The 18,899-nt window shown below is 41.2% G+C and overlaps 1 protein-coding gene and 1 non-coding gene across 13 annotated transcripts in view; one reads left to right on the top strand and one right to left on the bottom strand.

The window, feature by feature from the left end:
- Positions 1-1,773: 1,773 nt before the first annotated feature.
- The window catches only part of Rufy2 (RUN and FYVE domain containing 2), a 44,064-nt gene continuing 26,938 nt past the window's right edge, over positions 1,774-18,899 (top strand). For 7 of the 12 annotated variants that reach the window (XR_012449730.1, XR_012449729.1, XM_074078999.1 and 4 more), the window contains exons 1-10: positions 2,175-2,307; positions 3,850-4,023; positions 5,928-6,045; positions 9,046-9,147; positions 10,473-10,596; positions 11,209-11,270; positions 11,786-11,851; positions 15,005-15,074; positions 17,009-17,110; positions 17,235-17,351. Coding sequence is in view for 10 of the 12 variants with exons in the window: in XM_074078999.1 (XP_073935100.1) it covers positions 2,199-2,307; positions 3,850-4,023; positions 5,928-6,045; positions 9,046-9,147; positions 10,473-10,596; positions 11,209-11,270; positions 11,786-11,851; positions 15,005-15,074; positions 17,009-17,110; positions 17,235-17,351 (1,044 nt within the window). In the remaining 2 variants the exon portion in view is untranslated. The other 5 variants (XM_020186649.2, XM_020186656.2, XM_020186650.2 and 2 more) reach the window with 4 other exon arrangements.
- Positions 13,828-13,931, bottom strand: LOC141425162 (U6 spliceosomal RNA). Its single transcript, XR_012450254.1, has one exon. It is a non-coding gene; the product is annotated as a U6 spliceosomal RNA (small nuclear RNA).

The raw sequence follows: 18,899 nt of genomic DNA, 5'->3' as shown, positions 1-18,899 counted from the left end.
CGAGCACTTCAGACATAGTAGACAGAACATGGAAATTTCCATGGCAGTTCAAGACGCTGGCTTGACCAAAAATGGAAGACCCTACCTGAAAAGTGACTAATGCAAAAAAGGGCTGGGGGCATGGCTCAAGTAGTATAGAGTGCTTGCCTATGCAACAAGGCACAAGTCCTTGAGTTCAAACTCCAATACCTCAAAACAAAACACCCTTACCTCATAATGTCCTCATTGATTTGAGATGGTGGAACAGCTGACTGTATAGAAGGGAAACTGACATTTGACTATCACATTATTCACAAAAATAATTTCTGGATAGTATAGCAGACCTAAAATACGAGAAGCAAAACTCTTATGAGAGTATCCTATGTACTGAGGGTAGGGAATGTTTCTTAAGACGTGAAGGCATAAACCATGAATCCAATTTTAAGAAAATTAAGAACTTATATTTATCAAAGGTCACCACCAAGAAAAGACAAGCCAAAAAATATTGGCAACACATAACTACACCAAACTTACAAGTCAATAAAAGATAAATCAATGGAAAAACAGACTAAAGACTTGTATAGGTTCTTCACAAAACAAGCACTCCAAATAACCAGTCAACACAAGGAAAGGTGCTTGGTGTTATCAATAAGAATATACAAAATAAACCCACATACAACCAAAGACACACAAGACTGGCAGAGAATCAAAAATTCCCTCACACCTGTAATCCTAGCTACTCAGGGGATCAGGAGGATCACGGTTCGAAGCCAGCCCAGGGAAATAGTTCGCTGGTTCCCATCTCAAAAAATACCGAACACAAAAAGAGCTGGGGGAGTGGCTCGAGGTGTAGGCCCTTAGTTCAAGCCCCAGTATCGGGAAAGAAAAAAAAAAAAAAATCACAAAACAGGGTTGGTGGAGTGGCTCAAGTGGTAGACCGCCTGCCTGGCAAGCTTGAGGCCCTCAGTTCAAGCCCTCATAGCGCCCAAAAAAAGCGCGCACGCGTGTGTGTGTGTGTGTGCGCCCGCGCGTGTGTGTGTGCGTGCGCCCGCGTGTGTGTGTGCGCCCGCGCGCGCGTGTGTGTGTGTGTGTGCGCGTGCGCGCGCAGGGGGGAGGAGATTGCCACGATTCTCCTGAAACAGTATTTGCCTTGAGAGGGGGATGGGCTTTCCCTGGGAAGCTGGTTCTGTCCTAAGCTTTATCTACCCAGGTTTCCGCTTCATAATGATTCTTTAAACTGTATATTTCATATGTTCTCATCCACGTATGATTATCTCACGATAAGGAAAGTTTAACATCAAAAGAAGCCTAATAACAGAACTTGATACGAGCAAATTGACAGGAAAACATTGCCCAGGTCCACGAAGTCCTGCCTGTTCTAGCTCCGTGCTAGTGTCAACGCCTGCGGGTGTGACGACGAAGGAGGTTACTTTCCTCCTTTCCACACGCTGATAAAACCTAAGCCTCGTGTCATCGGACCCGGGATGAAAAACGCTAGCGTTCCCTCCACACCTCTTCCTCTCGAGCAATGACACCGTCGCTCGTGGCTCTTTATAAACGGGGGTTTGCTGATCAGAGGTCGTGATACGGGGGCGAAAGCGCAGCCGGGGGATCCCACGGACTTGCGGCGCTGGGGCGCAGCCCAGGCCTGGAGCTCCCCACGCCGAGGTCGCCGTCGCGCTCCTTCTTCTCTTCCGGGTCCCGCGGGTGCGGGGCGGAGGCGGCGACGGGCGTCCTCCGCGGCGGGCTCGGGGCTCCGCGGGTCCCCGCCGGGCCGCCCGTGCGTCCTCCCGCCGCCGGGGGCCGCTGTGAGCCGCAGCGTGCCGGGTGCAGAGGCGGTGGCGGCCGCCGCGCGCCTGCAGGGATTCCTGCTTGTGAGCGGGCCCAGCAACCCCCATCCGACACCGCGCCGCCGCCGCCGCCATGGGTAAGGGGAACGGACGCCGCCTCAGTCCCCACAGCCGGGCGAGTCGGGCACTGAGGCCGCCCAGGCGGCTCGCGGGCCGGAACCTGGGGTGGGCGGGAGCATCTCTGGGCTCGGGGGCTCCCGGGGTCGCCATGGCAACGCGCGGCCCCACCTCGCGCCTCCCCGCCCCCGCCCCCGCCCTCCGTTCTGGGGCCTGGTGGCGGAGGTCTCGAGGTCCGGCGGCTTCTAGGGAGGCAGAACAGAGCCGGCCCGGGTGTCGCTGCGAGGTCAGGAGCGCAATCGGGGAGCAACGATGACTTTTCAGGTTCGGGGGTGGCGGAGGGAAGAGGCGTCTCAGGGTTTGGCCTGGGCGCCCGACGCCAAGGGCGAGAGAGGGGCGGCGGTGCCGTGCAAGACGCAGGGTGAGCGCTCGACGGGGTCGGGGTTCGGGGTTCGGGGTTCGGGGTCCGGGGACCGGGACGCGCGGGGGCCGTCGGGGGGAAGGGGGCGCGGAGGGCGCCGGCCCGGCGCTGGGCGAACGCTGTCTGGTGGGTCTCCCCGCAGCGATTCCGGCCCGGCCCGGGCGTGGCCGCGAGTGACAGCCCCTCGGGCCCGCGGCCGCGGAGCCTCCCTTTGTGATGGGCACGGGAAAATGGAATTTGCCGTGGATTGTGAAACAGCTGGTGGCTTCGCTCCGGAGAAGAACGGGTGTCATACCACGGTGCAGATGGGAAGAGACGATGTCGTGTGCGAACATCGTCCACCCGCCAGCCTGGTCCTAGCAATTGTCTGCGATGCAAATCGCTAAGATTCAGTGTCGGCCTTCACGCGTAGCCAACCGAAGTCACAACTAGAATACTAGATCACTGGGACTTTGGGAGGATGGATTTGACACCGGGACTCTCTGTTAGCCCAAGCTATCCTGGAACTCTCATCTTCCTGTCTCAGTCTCCGGAGTGCTGGGATTACAGGGGTGTACCACCATGCCCTTCTTTAAAGGGACACCGAAAGACTGGGGGTGCAGCTCAGCAGTGCTGCGTTTGCCTGGCATGTGCCAATGCCCTGGTTTCAATTCCCAGAACCGCAGTAAAATAAAGTGGGCACATTGATTACTTGGATTTGTTCATTTGTCAGAGATTAGAAATATCATACTAAATGCTTCGTTTTTTTCCACATCTTAGTTTCTTTTGTGTTTGCTGAAAATATTCTTGATAGTCACAACAGTGTTGCAAGAATAAGGAAACAGATGGATTTCTAAACGAATAAAATTTGTGGTGAAGAAAATATTTTTTTAATGGAAAACATCCATCAGGACTTTAAAATGTGTCCTTATTTAACTTGATATTAAGACAGAAATAGTGGGATGATCCACAGAGAAAGCATTGGAATATGCAAAAACCATATAGGAAGGCTTCAAATGACTGAAAGAATTGGGCAACTTCTCTGGTAGCCACATGAAAATGTGTTTTATCTGTCACATTTGTTATGGGACATTCTGGCATCTTAGAACTTTACCATTTAGGCATGAGCCACCAGTGCCTGGCTTTTCTAGTTATTACTGGTTTATTCTGGATATCTGTGCTTGGAATTCACACTTATACCTGCTATGTACCATTTGCAGGAGATCCTTAAACTTGTTGTCTACCACCCAAGTTTATCTCCCCAGAGAATCATTTAAAAAAATCATTCTCTATGAGGAGGTCCCACAAAAATAAAACAAATAGAGGAGGATGGCATATTTGCAGACCTTGAGAATGGTTCATGAGCTTTGGCTTTTGTGGGTCTGGGAGTTTGCTGTGGTAAGTGTGAGAGAGACATAAAGAAGCTAACTTGACCTGGAGAGACACTGGGTTTGTCTGCTGAGGAAAAGTAAATCAGTGCTGGTTTTGTAGGGGAAGGGACAAGTTTTTATGCTTTTTCTGCCATGTCTTGGGAATAATGTCCGGCTTGTCTCGTGCTTTCAGCTACAAAAGACCCAACTGCTGTAGAAAGGGCAAACTTGTTAAACATGGCGAAACTGAGCATCAAAGGACTCATTGAATCAGCTCTAAGCTTTGGGCGCACCCTGGACTCCGACTACCCTCCCTTGCAGCAGTTCTTCGTGGTTATGGAACACTGTCTAAAACACGGCCTGAAAGGTATCACGAGATTTCAGAACTTTCACTCACTCCAGATGTCCCCCCTTTCATCCTAAATATCCTTGAAAATGTATCTTTGAGACCATAATTACTGTTATTTTGCACTGAAAATTATTGAGTGGGTTTATTTTGGAGAAAGTATCACCCCTTTATATTTTCTAATGAATGATCTTCAGAAAATGCTTAACTGTTAGTATTTTGTTTAATATATATATATATATATATATATATGAGGGTCGAGGGGTGTGGCTCAAGTGATAGAGCACCTGTTTGGCAAGTGCTCAAGAGTTCAAACCCTAGTGCTGCCAAAAAAAAAACAAGATTTTTTTTGAGGCTAGGGATGAGCTTAGTGGTAGAGCACTTGCCTAGGATGCGTAAGGCTCTGATTCAGTCCCCAACACTGTCAAATCAAAGTATATATGATTTAAATTTTTTTCTACTTGTACCCTGAACTGGTTTTCATTTTTTAAGGACAATTACAGAGTTACTTTCTCCTTTCTCCTTGTGATTTTTCTCCCTGAGGGAAAAGTTGCCCATCTTGGTGACTCTCCTTGGGTGATGTATATGCTAGGCTCATTGTAGTTGTTCCCACAGGAGATCTTGTCATTAAGAAAGAAACATGGGGGCTGGTGGAGTGGCTCAAGTGGTAGAGTATCTGCCTAGCAAGCAAGCAAGCGTGAGACTCTGAGTTCAATCCAGTACTGCCAAAAAAAGAGAAAGGAAGAAGCATGATTTCATGGCTTTATTTTGCCCAAATGTCAGAATAAAATAAAAGAGAAAGTAACTCACAGTTTTTCATATTTAAAAGGAAAATACCAATACCGGGCCTTAACATGCTAGGCAAGTGCTTTATCACCAAGTTACACCCCTGGCCCCTAAAACAAATTTTTTGGTGGTTTTGAACTCAGGGCTTATGCACTTGCTAGGCAGGTCCTCAACCACTTGAGCCACGTCTTCAGCCCTTTTTGATTTTAATTATTTTTCAGATAAGGTCTTGCATTTGTTTTGCCTAGACCAGTCTCAGACCAGGATTCTTCTACTTAATTCCTTGTGTGTAGCTGGGTTAAAGGTGGGCACCACCACCCCTGCTTGTTTGTTGAGATGAAGTCTCACTAATTTTTTGCCCTGGCTGGTCTCAAACCATGATCCTCCCTATCTGTGCCTCCAAGAAGTGCATTACAGGTGTGAGCCACTGCACCTGGCCAAAAAAAAAAAAAAAAAAAAAAAATGAAGATCGCATCTATACTTGTAGCCCAAGAAGGCCTCAAATTTATAATCCTCCTTCCTTTGTCTCCCAAGTGCTGGGATTACAGGTGTGTACCACCACACCTGTTTTTGTGCTTGGTTTATTTAATAAACTTATAAAGATCAATCTTTATGAGATCATTTTATTTTGGTAGTGGTAAAGAATGAGTTTGCTCATGGTTTACTTTAACTACCTTCTTGCCTATTTCTAACATATAGGAATGGCCAAGATGCATTTTTCTGATATGGCCAAAAATTACAGGATGGGCAACAGGATGACTAAACCAGCTCCTGGTCAACAGCTAGGTAGTGGGAAAATAGAGCAGAAAGGGACTGGGTGCCAGTGACTCACTCCTGTAATCCTAGCTACTTGAGAGGCTGAGATCAGGAGGATCAAGGTTCAAGACTAGCCCTGGCAAATAGTTCAGGACACCCCATCTCCAAAATAACCAGAGCAAAATTGAGCAAAATTGGAGGTATGGCTCAAGCAGTAGAGCTTCTGCTTTGCAAGTGTAACGCCCTGAGTTCAAATCCTAATCCCACAAAAAAAAAAAAAGAGTGGAAAGGTCTGTGAATAATGGTATGCTAAGTTAGAAATGTTGAAACTACCACAGTTTTATATGTTGAAATCATGTGCACTGTGGTTTTTTTTTTTTCAGTAAGAAAATCGTTTTTGAGTTATAACAAAACCATTTGGGGCCCTTTGGAACTGGTGGAGAAGCTGTACCCAGAAGCAGAGGAAATCGGAGCCAGTGTCCGGGATTTACCTGGCCTTAAGTAAGCAAGCTTGTTGTAGTGCTCATCCTTGGCCAAGAATGCATTTGCTGCTCCTCCAAAGTGCTTCATGTTCTAGTTCATTAGTCTCTTCGTTTTGTCTGTTCCATTTCCTTTATGAAGCTGAGTTTAGCTCCTTCAGTAAGATTTAACTACCTTTAGCTGGGCACCGGTGGCTCATGCCTTAATCCTAGCTGCTCTGGAGGTGAGACTGGGAGAGTGGTTGTTTGAGGCCAGACCCAGGCAAAACTGTAAGACTCTACCTGAAAAGTAACTAAGGCAAAAAGGGCTGGAGGCATGGCTTAGGTGGTAGAGCACCTGCCCAGCAAATACAAGGCCCTGAGTTCAAACCCTAATACCACAAAAAAACAAAACAGGAAATTCCAAGTCCTTTTAAAATAGGACATATCTATTAACATCTGTTTCCCAAGTGTTAAACCAGTTACACATAGTGGGCAGTTAGTATTTGTTGAAGACTGAATTAGATTGAATCCAGGGCACAGGCCCAGGCAGCTTGAGTCTTAGACAAGTCATTCATTTCCCATAGGACTTTGTGCAAATTACTTTTCTTCCCTTGTAAAATCGGTACCTGTATTACTTGCCTATTTCATCAGAAAAATGCGTATTGAACGTCTTAAAAGTTGGAGTATTCTATTATTATTATTATTTTTGGTGGCACTGGGATTTGAACTCAGGGCCTCACGCTTGCTAGGCACTCTACTACTGGAGCCACTCTGACAGCTCCCAAAACTGGAGTATTCTAGCTAAGTGTTGAAAATGAGTGTTGAAAATGTTTTGCAGATCTGAAGTGCTAAGGCTACATTCTTAGGTTTTTAGTGTATCATTAAGATGGAAGTGCTCACTTTAGCATATACTTAATTTCTATAAATGAGTTAACTTTTTTTTGGGGGGGGATGTTGGTCTGGAGTTTGAACTTGGGGCTTTCTGCTTACAAAGCAGGCTCCCGACCTCTTGAGCCACACCTCCAGTCCATTTTGCTCTGGTTATTTTGGAGATGGGGTCTCTCAAACTATTTGCCCAGGCTGGTCTCGAGCCTTGGTGCTCCTGATCTCAGTCTCCCAAGTAGCTGGGATTACAGGCGTGAGCCACAAGTGCCCAGGGTAATGCTTACCATTTTTCTGTCATTATCAGTTTGGTTTTTTTCTAACCTGACTTCCTTAGGTATTTTTTCTTAGGCACCTTTACAATTTAAGGTTTTTTTTTTTTTAATATGTTTTGGGGAATATGGCGGTATTTTCTTATTATTTTAACATTCATAATGTTTTTCAGTTGGGCTTAATTGCATGATAAAAATAAGTAGCTACTATTAAGCATTGTGTTGGGGAATATGTAACCTTTTTATGTTAATTATCTCATTTAGTGTTTAGGTCAATCTTACAGGGTAGCAGTATAAAAAATATATAGATATAAAAAATAAAGACCAGAGAAATGATAGGTAACAAGTGGCAGAGCCAGGACTTAAATGCAGTTTTTAGAGTTAAGTAGCAAATGATGCCCACATTTGATGTTACCTGTGATGATAGATTAGGTATAGTGGATTTAGATGAAGACAGAATGAAAAAGAAATTTCAACTCTCAAAAAGAAAATACAAGCCAGGCACCAGTGACTCACGCTTGTAATCCTTACTCAGGAGGCAGAGATGGAAGCCAGCCTGGGCAAATAGTTCACGAGACCCTATCTTGAAAACAGCCTCACAAAAAAGGGCTGGCAGAGTGGCTCAAGTGGTAGAGCGCCTGCCTAGCAAGCATGAGGCCCTGTGCCAGGGTCGAAGAGGTCCTTAACCCGAAAGGACTTAGGGCAGAAATGAACAAGACAAGACAAGACACATATTGAGAGGACCAACAGGTGATGACCAACTGGCAAAATTTTATTTCTTTTAGCCAGGCTTATACAAAAGAGAAAGAGACTTAAACATCAAAAACACTCTGACCTAGTTACAACCTTTCTGTGTTTTCCACCCTGCATTCTTCCTGCCAGTGTCCTTGACTAAGTATAAACTTCTTTAGTCAAGGAAAACCATTTAGTGTTCCTTCCCACTGTGATAGAGACATGGTGCACCTGAAGATTCCGACCTTGTCAGAATGCTGCTAAGCCACAGCGACCTTGTCAGACTGTGGCTTTTGGTTCCCAACAGCACTGAGTTCAAACCCCAGTACTGCCAAGAAAAAAAAAGGAAATACAATGTTTGGTTTCATTATAATATGAAAAGACTTTAAAAACAAATTCTGCAGAAATGAAAAGTCATACTGAAGAATGGTGTTCATTAAGTTGCTAAACTCTCAGAAACTCATTATCTATTAGAAGTGAAGGTTAAAGTTTCTTCAAGCCCCCGGCAACATGTTCTCTGCATTACAGCACATGAAGGGGAGAAGATAGTACTCTCTTTAAAAAGTTGTACATTCAGGGCCGGAGGCATGCCTCAGGCGGTAGCACTCCTGCCTAACAAGCACGAACCCTTGAGTTAAAAAGTACACATTCTGTAAAACTTGCTTTTTATTTTCACCAAAAGAGTTTGGGTAAAAAATTATGAGATTCACTTTCCTAAATGCAGTTGGTTAAAGGAAACATTTGAAAAGCAGCATGACTGTCTTTCCTAATAACCAGCTTGGTACCTTTTTACCTTCATTACAGTTACTAAAATTCAGGAAGATCAAGTGTGTTTTGAAGGCATTCCATTGCATATTCAGTTTTAGAAGGCTGAACTCATTTGGATAAAATATTCCTTGTAGAAATATCCGTACTATTTAGAGAATCATTTCTTCCAAGGCATAATAATGGTACTTAAATGTCCTGCAAGGAAAGGTTTACCTACTTCTCAAATATTGGTTGCTGGTTTAAAAAACTGGCTTAAAACTATAAAAATGAAAACAATACCTTGATAAAAAGCCTTTTCTTCGTTAGTGGGTACCTCAAAAGAGATAGAACATGGAGTCTGGGATGTCAGAGCTCAGGCTGTTTTCTGACCAATCACTTCTTCTTAGAACCCCCTTGGGTCGTGCAAGAGCATGGCTTCGATTGGCTCTCATGCAAAAAAAAATGGCTGATTACCTGCGCTGCTTAATCATTCAAAGGGATCTCTTCAGGTTAGTACAATTAAGTCATGTTTATTTTCATTCTTTACTTCATTTATATCTTTTCTTCCGAAAAGAATTGGCTAGACATAAGATGACATATAGTAAAAGGAACAAAATGGAGAGGATAAAAACCATGAGAGGGTGGAACATAGATCAGGAACTAGCCCAAAATAAGAATATCACAAGTTTTTTTTATCCCATGTGATGTAATTTGTATATGTTATATTTCTAAGTTTGTTTCATTTTTCTGAATTACAAGTAATTCTATGGATAAAAACTTACAATAGAATTTGGGGGGTTAATTTCACATTTCTTCTTAGATCTTGAATGTCCAAATTAATGCTTCAGTTGTATTGGGAGCACATTTTAAATTGGAGGCCAAATATTGAAAATAGACTTTTCAGAAACAGGTTATCAGTCTTCAGAGGGCGTGGGCCAAGCACAGCCCTTCATTTGTTCTTTTAGGCTGCCTCTTCAATGTTCTATAGATTATACTCTGTTTTTGGCTTCACTTGTGACTCTGGTTTTTCATCTTGGTTTTCCCATTTTTTAAGTGAGAGTGACCATACTTTGAGCACTGCAGTTTATCCATAATATTCTGAATATAACTAAAGTGATTAAGTAATATACATGGACTTATTGAGGAAGACATAATATAGTGATAGCTATTTTCTGAATATATATTGACAAGTTTTAATTTTAGGCTGTGCTATTTCTTTCATCAGTCTCTTTGAGCATTTTTTAAGAGTGTAGATTCCTGTGTCTTTAAATGATGATTGTGTATTAATGACACAATGTGCCTCTCAAGTACACTGATGTGAACATGGACTTTGAAATGTTTTATGGTTCTTTTCCACCTTAGTCTTTCTCCCAAGGGTCTTAACAAATCCTTAGGCTGAAAATTCAGCTCTAATAAAATTCAGCTGTAATAATCTGATCAGCAATAGTCCCTATGTCCTTCATGTCACCCTTGGAGTTGTCTCTTTTCTTTTGATCTCTCTGTTTTTCTGTCTCAAAACTCTTCTTCCTCTTTTTATTTCTTTAGTCACCCCCCATTTTTTTTTTAAATTTGGTGGGACTGGGGTTTGAACTCAGGGCTTCACACTTGCAGAACTTTACCACTTGAGCCACTCTGCCAGTCCATCCTTTAATCCTTTTCTTTTGATATTTCTATATAGAAATGAAAACTTGGAAAAGTTAATTTGTAGAAAGGCTAATTCAAAGATACCTGACTTGGATTGTTTCCATCTCTATAAGGTGGAAGATTAGGTTTCAAAATTTAGTTTTAGAAATAAATTTGTGACTGAAAGGTTTTGTTCTCTGAATTCTCGTAGTGAATTCTATGAGTACCATGCCCTAATGATGGAAGAAGAAGGCGCAGTAATCGTTGGGCTGCTGGTCGGCCTGAATGTGATAGATGCTAATCTGTGTGTGAAGGGAGAGGATTTAGACTCACAGGTAAGTAGCACGCAGTACAAATGCCTTGTGTCTTCCTGGCTCACTTCCTCCTCATCTGGTGTCCCTTGAAGTTGTACACAGTGCTGTTAAACATGTAAAGGAAAATTGGGTGAAAATTGTTTGCAGGTTGCTATCAGTCAGACTTTGTGTCACTGTAACAGATACCTGAGAGCTGAGAGAAACAACAGCGTTTCAGAGGGTTCGGTCCATGATCAGCTTCTCTGTTGCTATGATCTTGTGGTGAAGCAGGAGGGTGTGCAGAGCAGAGTTGCCTACCACATGGTGACCAGTAAGCAGAGCGATGTATAGATAGGGGCCAGGGCCAAGATATACCCTTCAAAGGCACACCCCCAGTGACCCACTTTCGACAACTAGGCTCCACTTTCCACAGCTCCACCACCTTGAAATTGTCTATTCAGAATTTGAATTTATCAGTGGATTAGCACGTTGATGAAGTCAGGTCCCTGATGATGTAATCATCTCTGGAATGGCCCTCAAAGACACTCCTGGGGGGTGCTCTACTAATCTCCTAGGCAACTCCCAGTCCAGTCAGGTTGACAGTCTGATAATTAACCTTCACACCTGTTTGATAAAGTATCATTTTAACTTCAGGTTGGGGTGATTGATTTTTCCATATATTTAAAGAATGAAGAAGATACTGGAAATAAAGAAAGGTATGATTTTCTTAAGTTTTTTCATGTTGTGTTTTTTTATATAGCTTTTTACAAATGAATTTGAGATCCACCTATACACAGTGTGGTATGGTGTGTGCTCCTTCCCCACCCCTACCATGATTTCTGCTTACTTTCATTTTCACTTCCTTTAAAGTTTTGCAAAGCAAATAAGGAAAAAAATCACTTAGAAGGTGACTTTTGTATGAAGTAGGACTTTTGGTCATACCTGTGCTTACTGAGACTCATTTTAATATAATAGTTGTATTTTGTGATAATGGCAATTTACTTCAAGATCTAATTAGCTTTAAATTTGAAATGTATTAATAATACTGTTAAATCTGACATTAGCAAGTTCAGTCAACAAAGGTTGTAGTTACTTAGAATCAGCTTACCACCATGTGATTACAAAGACTCTTGAACTTTTGCTTTTTAAAGACAAGGCAACAAATTTTAGATGATTTAGATTTTTTTTTTCACTTTTCCAACTAGCACAAAGCTACTTTTTCCCCCCTTAGGAATGTTCAAATTGCTGCCATCTTAGACCAAAAGAATTATGTTGAAGAATTAAATAGACAACTCAAGTAAGTATTATCGATACTTAGTGTATTTATATTGTTCTAGGGTTTTTTGTTGTTGTTCTCAGTTTAACCTGATTCCTTTCTTCTAAGCAGCTGGCTAAAGGGATAGACACAGAAGAGAAGTTAAAAATCCAGAAAGGGCTGGGTGTGGCTCAGCAGTAGAGCACTTGCCTTACCTGCACGAGGTCCTAGGTTTGAGCCCCACACTATAAAAAACAAAAACACCTGAAGAATTATTGGCAATAATTCATTTTTATCAAAAAATTAGAATCTGATTTTAAATAGAATCTTCAAAGAATCTATACAGAACTTTAAACTTATCTCCTGTACCCTTGTGAAAAAAAGTGTGAATAAGATGAAAGTTTATATCATTTTGATGGTTCACAAACTTTTCCTTCTTCAGAGGGTTTCATGTGCAAATCTGGGTGCCCTCTTTTATGGAGGAAGTTCTCTATGTTTTCATCTGGACGTAGAAATCAGTAAACATTTAGCTGAGAAAAATTTCTAAAAACTATGTAAAATAGACTAGTGCAGTCTAATAGGAATATAATGTAAGACAAGTCAAATTTTCTGGCAGCCACATTAAAAATAAAAAGTAATAATATATTTTATTTAATCAAGTGTACCGAGAATATAATTTCAATATGAGTGTAAAAATTACTGGTATTTTACAGTCAGGCGTGGTGATGTGCACCTGCAATCCCCGCACTGGAGAGGCAGAAAGCAGAAGGATCTTGAGTTTGAGGCCAGCCTGAGCTACATAGGAAGACTCTGTGCCTCCCAAAAAATCCAAAACAAAATAAGTCAAAAAAACCCCAAAAAACAAAAACCTAACAGAAAACAACACTATTGAGGGCTTATTTTCAAAGCTTTTTTTTTCCTTTTTGTGGTATTGGGGATTGAAACCAGGGCTTTATGCTAGGCAAACACCCAACCACTGAGCTACATCCTCAGCCCCTCAAAGCTGTTTTGTTGTTGTGTTTATGGTATTGATCTCCACATGAAGGCAAGGCAAATGTTACCAGATTTTATAGAAAGGAATTTAAAGAGCTGAGGGTGTTTTTTAATAAAAAGAAACGGAAGCTCAGAAAGGAGTATAGCTTTCAATATGGCACAGTTAGAAAGTAGAAAGGCAGGGCCCATAACCTGATCTTACAGCTCCCAGTCCTGTTCTCATCTTTGTCACCATTAGGACATCATATGCTATTTGTGGAATCATTCAAGTTGTTTACCTATGAATGTTACTGTTACGTTTACTTATTTATTTAGTGGTACTGGGGTCTGAACTCAGGGTCTACACCATGAGCCACTCCACCAGCCCTTCTCCCCCTTTTTTTTGTGATGGGTTTTTTTCAAGATAGGGTCTGTGAACTATTTTCCCAGGCTGGCTTCAAACCGAAATCCTTCTGGTCTGTGCTTCCTGAGGAGCTAGGATTATAGGCGTGAGCCACCGGCACCCAACCTGAATGTTATATTTATTTTAGTTTATTCTTTTCTATGTAAGAAGTCTTTATTAAGGTACCCCATTTATTGGCATAAAAATGAAAGTTCCAAATTAATCATAGCATTGTTTTATTTTCACAATGGATTTTTTTCTCAAATCCCTTTGAAATTAAACAGACTTAAATGGAAATATATCCTTCTATGTTATAGCTGCATCCCAAATCACAAAGACCCCACTTCCCATTAACTTGTATGGTTGGAATTTTATTTCCTCATGTTATCCAGTATACAAAAATAATCTTTGTGTCAATAGTTAAAAAGAGAGCCTTAGGTTTTCAAATGAATTTCTAAGTCACCAAAAAAACCAAAACCAAAAGCAAAAAAATCACCAGTATCCAAAACTTTTTTTAAAGCAATAAAAATTTCTTTTTTCTAAAAAGGTATTTACAGACTAAAATTGAAACACTGCATTGCCATCAGTATAATTATATAAGAGCATGTGAAGCCCTAGGAAAGAGGAAGTATTTCATTATAAAAAAAATATGGAATGCTTCACGAATTTCTGTGTCATCCTTGCACAGGGGCCGTGCTCATCTCTGTATCATTCCAATTTTAGTATATGTGCTGCCAAAGCGAGCACCTGAATATTATATTTAAAAAAATAATTTTAAAATATCAAAACTAGTTGCTGAGGCCAGTATAAAATTTGTTCTGTGTATTTTTCAAACTATGGGTGATTTGCTGGTTTCTGAGTTATGAGAAGAGAAGAAACAGAAAGGGGCTGGACATTGTCTCTTTATACTCTTCAGTTAAACCACATAATTCTAAAATGTGTGTCTAAAGTTCATCCTTTCAGAAATAATCTTAAGCCTGGTGTGGTGGTCTTTGTCCGGTTACCCCTGCAAGAGGCTGAGGCAGGAAGATTGTAGAGCTGTGCTACATACTGAGCTCCAGGCCACCTGGGCAACATAGACCCTGTCTCAAAACACCAGGAGGAATGGAATTTTTTTAAAATACAATTTTAACAGTAGTTAGTAATCTTCTTGTGGAATTTCTGTTTCCAAATATTATCATTTAAATATTAGAAGGACCCTAAGAAGACAATGAAATATAATGAGAGCCAGGCATGGTAGTGTACGTCTGTAATCCCATCATTAGGGAGGCAGAGGCCAGAGGATTATGAATTCAAGACCAGCCTGGGTTACATAGTGAGACTGTCTCAGAAAACCAAAGGGTTGGGGATATAACTCTGTGGAGAGCATTTGCATAGCATGCGCAAGGCCCTGGATTCAGGCCTCCAGCACTGAAAAAGTAAAAACAACAAAAAATGAGCAACAACACATGGATTTTTAGTAGAAATATTGATTCTTTTGCCACAATCCTCATTGTGGTCCTGGCTAAATCAAGTTATCCAAATAAACGAATTTTCTCCCATCTAGAAATTTGTGCAGAGTTGGTGGAATGGCTCAGGCTTTAGAGTGTCTGCCTAGTTAGTGTGAGGCCCTGAGTTCATATTCCAGAACCACCTAAATAAAACAAAACAATAACAACTATACTACTGCTAATAAATATTTAAGAAAAAAAAGAAATAACAAAAGACATGTATGCGGGGTAGTCGGCGTGTGTGAGTTAACAGGAGTCTGAGGTTACGTACTTTCTCTTGTCTTTGGGAGCGTGCATGATTTTGAATGAATTTTTCTTTGCTAATTTCAGCAGCACAGTCAACAGCCTCCATTCAAGAGTCGATTCATTAGAAAAGTCAAATACTAAGCTGATTGAAGAGGTATTGTCACCCAGTGATGGATAACTGTCTTTCATGGACCTACTTCTTGTGAGCTTTTTCCATGTTAAGTATGAATGCATTAAGTGCACGCACACACGCACACTTGTCATGATGGAATACTGAAGTTGTCACTGATGATTGTAAGTTCTAGAGAAACCACATATCTTTAGACAAAGTATCAGTTATACGAATCTGTGAGATGTTATTTGTGCTACCCATCCTCTAGAAATGAGCCCCCGTGGTGAAACTTCCACAAAGTCTTGTATAGATAAGGTGTGACTCATTTTATTTTATTTTTATTTATTTATTTAAAAAAATTTTTTTAGTATACGAAACAAAACTGAAGCTATTTATTTATATCTATTTAAATTAAAGCATCTTTTTTTATTATTCATTTATTCACATGTGCATGCATTGTTTGGGTCGTTTCTCCCCTGCCCCCTCCCCAACCCTCTCTAACCCCCCCACCCCCGGGACTCATTTTAAATTGGATGCCCTATATTTAGGTAGCAGAGGAACTCTAGTAAGAGATCCTTGTTAAAGTGATACTGCCCCTGTCATTCCACTAGTTAGATCATTTTTCTTCAGAAGCGTAGCTGCATGTCCTAATCCACCCTTCTTCTGCCCTCTCCTGTGTAGAACTCACCCCACCACCGTGGGGTCCTGCCTTGTGAAAGTGGCTGGGTGTCCAGTGGTCCCAAAGCTCATTTGCAGAAGACCCCCATTCAGCCTGTAAAAAAGTCCCAATCTCTCTTTTTAATACTATTTGTAGAGTTGCTTTTTTTAAATTATTACTTTTTAATTATTTTTGGCAGTATTGCGGTGTTGAACTCAGGGTCTAATGCTTGCTAGGCAGGTGCTCTACCACTTGAGCCACTCTGCCAGCCCTAGAGTTGCTGTTTTAGGATAAGTTTTTTTCTTTACTCTTTCAAGTCAGAGTTATTGCTTGCTATTTTCATCATTATTTTGGCCTGAAGAAGCAGCCTGTTAATAGTGCTATGAACCCTGTTTTCCATGTTGATTAAAACTCTTATTTCTTGGGCTCAAGTGGTAGAGCATTTGCCCAGCAAGCCTGAGGCCCTGAGTTCAAACCCCTGTACCTCCAAAAAAGAAAAAAAAAAATCTTAGAATTGGTCTGATTTTTTTTTTTTTTTTTCTGAACCAAAGGGTAGATGATAATTTGCATGACTGCAATTAGGAATGCACGTGTGCATCGATGGTGGGACTCCAGATCAGGGCTATCAGAGAGCTAGTGTGCCTCTGCTTGACCGTAGGCATGCTGTGGGGCTCATGTGTGTTCATGAAAGTGTGTTTAGAAGTGTAGCAGTTACACTTCAGTCTCTGCTTTCCCGGGATCCTGGTTTACATGCTCTGCCTCAGAGCCAAGCCACCTACTCATTCATGTTTAACTCTGATGGTGAGAGTGTCTTATTTGCCATAGTCACTCAAGTAATTGTTCTGTGTCCTGTTACTTTCACATGGTGTCCTGTTCAGTCACCATGCATGTCTGTTACACATTCAGGGGTAGCTCAGTCTTCTTTCCTTAGGCACGTTTGTATGTTTATACAGGTCTTTACAGTCTTCTTGTTTAACATCGTTATTCACATGCTGGCTCCCACACCTTGTATTCAGGACATATTGTAAGCCTGACAGTAAGCATAATATGTTTACTATAAGCACAACAAATAAGCAGCATGTGTTTCGACTGCAAAAAAAAAAAAAAGTAGATACAGCACAAAAAGAAATTATTTTTAAATTGGTATCTTGGGATGGTACAGAGTACATTTTTATTGTGACAGTTTCTGTAAACAAGAGAGCCATTTTACTAGTTTTAAGATTTTATTTTCTACTGTTTATAGCCATGAACATAATGTAAAAGCAAATATAAATAAATATGTTAAAATTTTTTTAAATTTCTGATTTGTAATTTTCAGTTAGCAATAGCAAAGAATAATATCATTAAACTCCAAGAAGAAAACCATCAGTTACGAAATGAAAATAAGTTGATTTTAATGAAAACACAGCAGCATCTAGAGGTAAGTATAGATGCTTTCAAACAGACCATCCTGTGTAGAAATTACCACGCTAAGGGACTTGCATGAGCAGGCATGTGTTTATAGTAGTGAATGTAGACTACAGAGTTTGATGTTTTCTTCCTAGGTTACAAAGGTGGACGTGGAAACTGAGCTTCAGACATACAAGCATTCCCGGCAAGGTCTAGACGAAATGTATAATGACGCCAGAAGGCAGCTTCGGGATGAGTCACAGTTGCGACAGGTAGCTCACATCGCAGTCACACTAGCAGAGTCCCTTACCCAGCAAGCACCATGTCCAGTTGCTCTAGCCTTGTCTTTGATGAGGATAAGCAAGTGCACACCCTTAATGTGCTCAGATGCTTCCCACTCCCACTCTGTTGGTGCTTTGAAAACTGTGTGTTGTAAAATGAATAGGTTATGACCAGCATTACAAGATAACCTACAGTAGAGTGAAATATGCAGATATTAGTAAAACCATGTTTAAAAGCAACTGCTTTTACCCCTTGAAATTGTGAAATCTAATAGAGAAAAATGCAAGTGGACAGCTTAATGAATTATAGTTTAAATACCTATCAACTTCCCAGGTCAAGAAGAAAATATTGCCAGCCTTTTCCCATTTGTCTTTAACTTTAGTAAACTTCTTAATGTCATAAAATTTTTTTTTTCTTTTTTCTTTTGTTGTGTTAGAGATTAAACTCAGGGCCTCACTTATGCAAGGCGAGCACTTTACTACTGAGCTACCTCTCCAACCCTTTTGTTTGTATTTTATTTTTGAGATAGGTTGTCAATAATTTTGTCTGGATTGACCTTGCTATGTAACCCAAGTGGGCCTCAAACTCAAGATCTTTCTGCCTCTATCTCCTGAGTAGCTGGGATTACGGGTGTGCACCAATATGCCCATAATTTTTTTTTTCAAGAAAAGAAGTCAAAATTGTTTTGAATTATCTTTGGTCTTTACTTACATAGGCTGCTTGCTTCATATGCTTTTATTTAAAGAAAGTTAATACTAAATTTTTGAGGCATAAAAAATACATTAATAAAAATAACAGAATATCGAAGATGCTTTAATTTTAATAAAAAATATATTTGAAAATATTTAAAATTATGTTATTGTAAGACCTGGCTGATTTTTTTTTTTGGGGGGGGTGGCACTGGGATTTGAACTCAGGGCCTTACGCTCACTAGGCAGGTACTCTACCACTTGAGCCACTCTGCCAGCCCCCCTTTTTTTGAGACAAGGTCTTGCTATATAGGCCACCAGGCCTTGTATGATTTTCCTGCCTTAGCTTCTCAAGTGCTGGGCTTGCAGGCATGTGTCACCATGTCTGGAATAAGTTGATTCTTTTTTTCTTTTTTTGACAGTATTGGGGTTTGAACTCAGAGCTTTGTGCTTGCCAGGCAAGCACTCTGCCACTCGAGCCACACCTCCAGCCCATTTTGCTTTTATGTTATTTTTCATAGAGGGTCTCATTTTTAACCCAGGTTGGCTTTGGAGTATAATCCTCCTACCTGTGCCTCTCCTGGTAACTGGAACCACAGGCCTATACTACCATGCCTGACTTATTTGTTGAGATGGGTTCTTACTAACTTTTTGTCTGGGTTGGCCTCAATCTGTAATTTCCCTATCTCTGATCCTGTGTAGCTGGGATTATAGCAATGAGCCACTGTACTGGCACATAGGTTGATTCTTCAGTAGACTTATATGGAATAGTTGAGTAGAAAATTTTTCCTGATGTCATTAACTGCTGTTAATTTTGACTTTCTTTCTTTTTTTTTTTTTTATGGTTCT

Source organism: Castor canadensis, chromosome 7 (genome assembly GCF_047511655.1).
Source record: "Castor canadensis chromosome 7, mCasCan1.hap1v2, whole genome shotgun sequence".
Lineage (NCBI taxonomy): Eukaryota > Metazoa > Chordata > Mammalia > Rodentia > Castoridae > Castor > Castor canadensis.
This window is presented reverse-complemented; position numbering and strand designations above follow the sequence as displayed.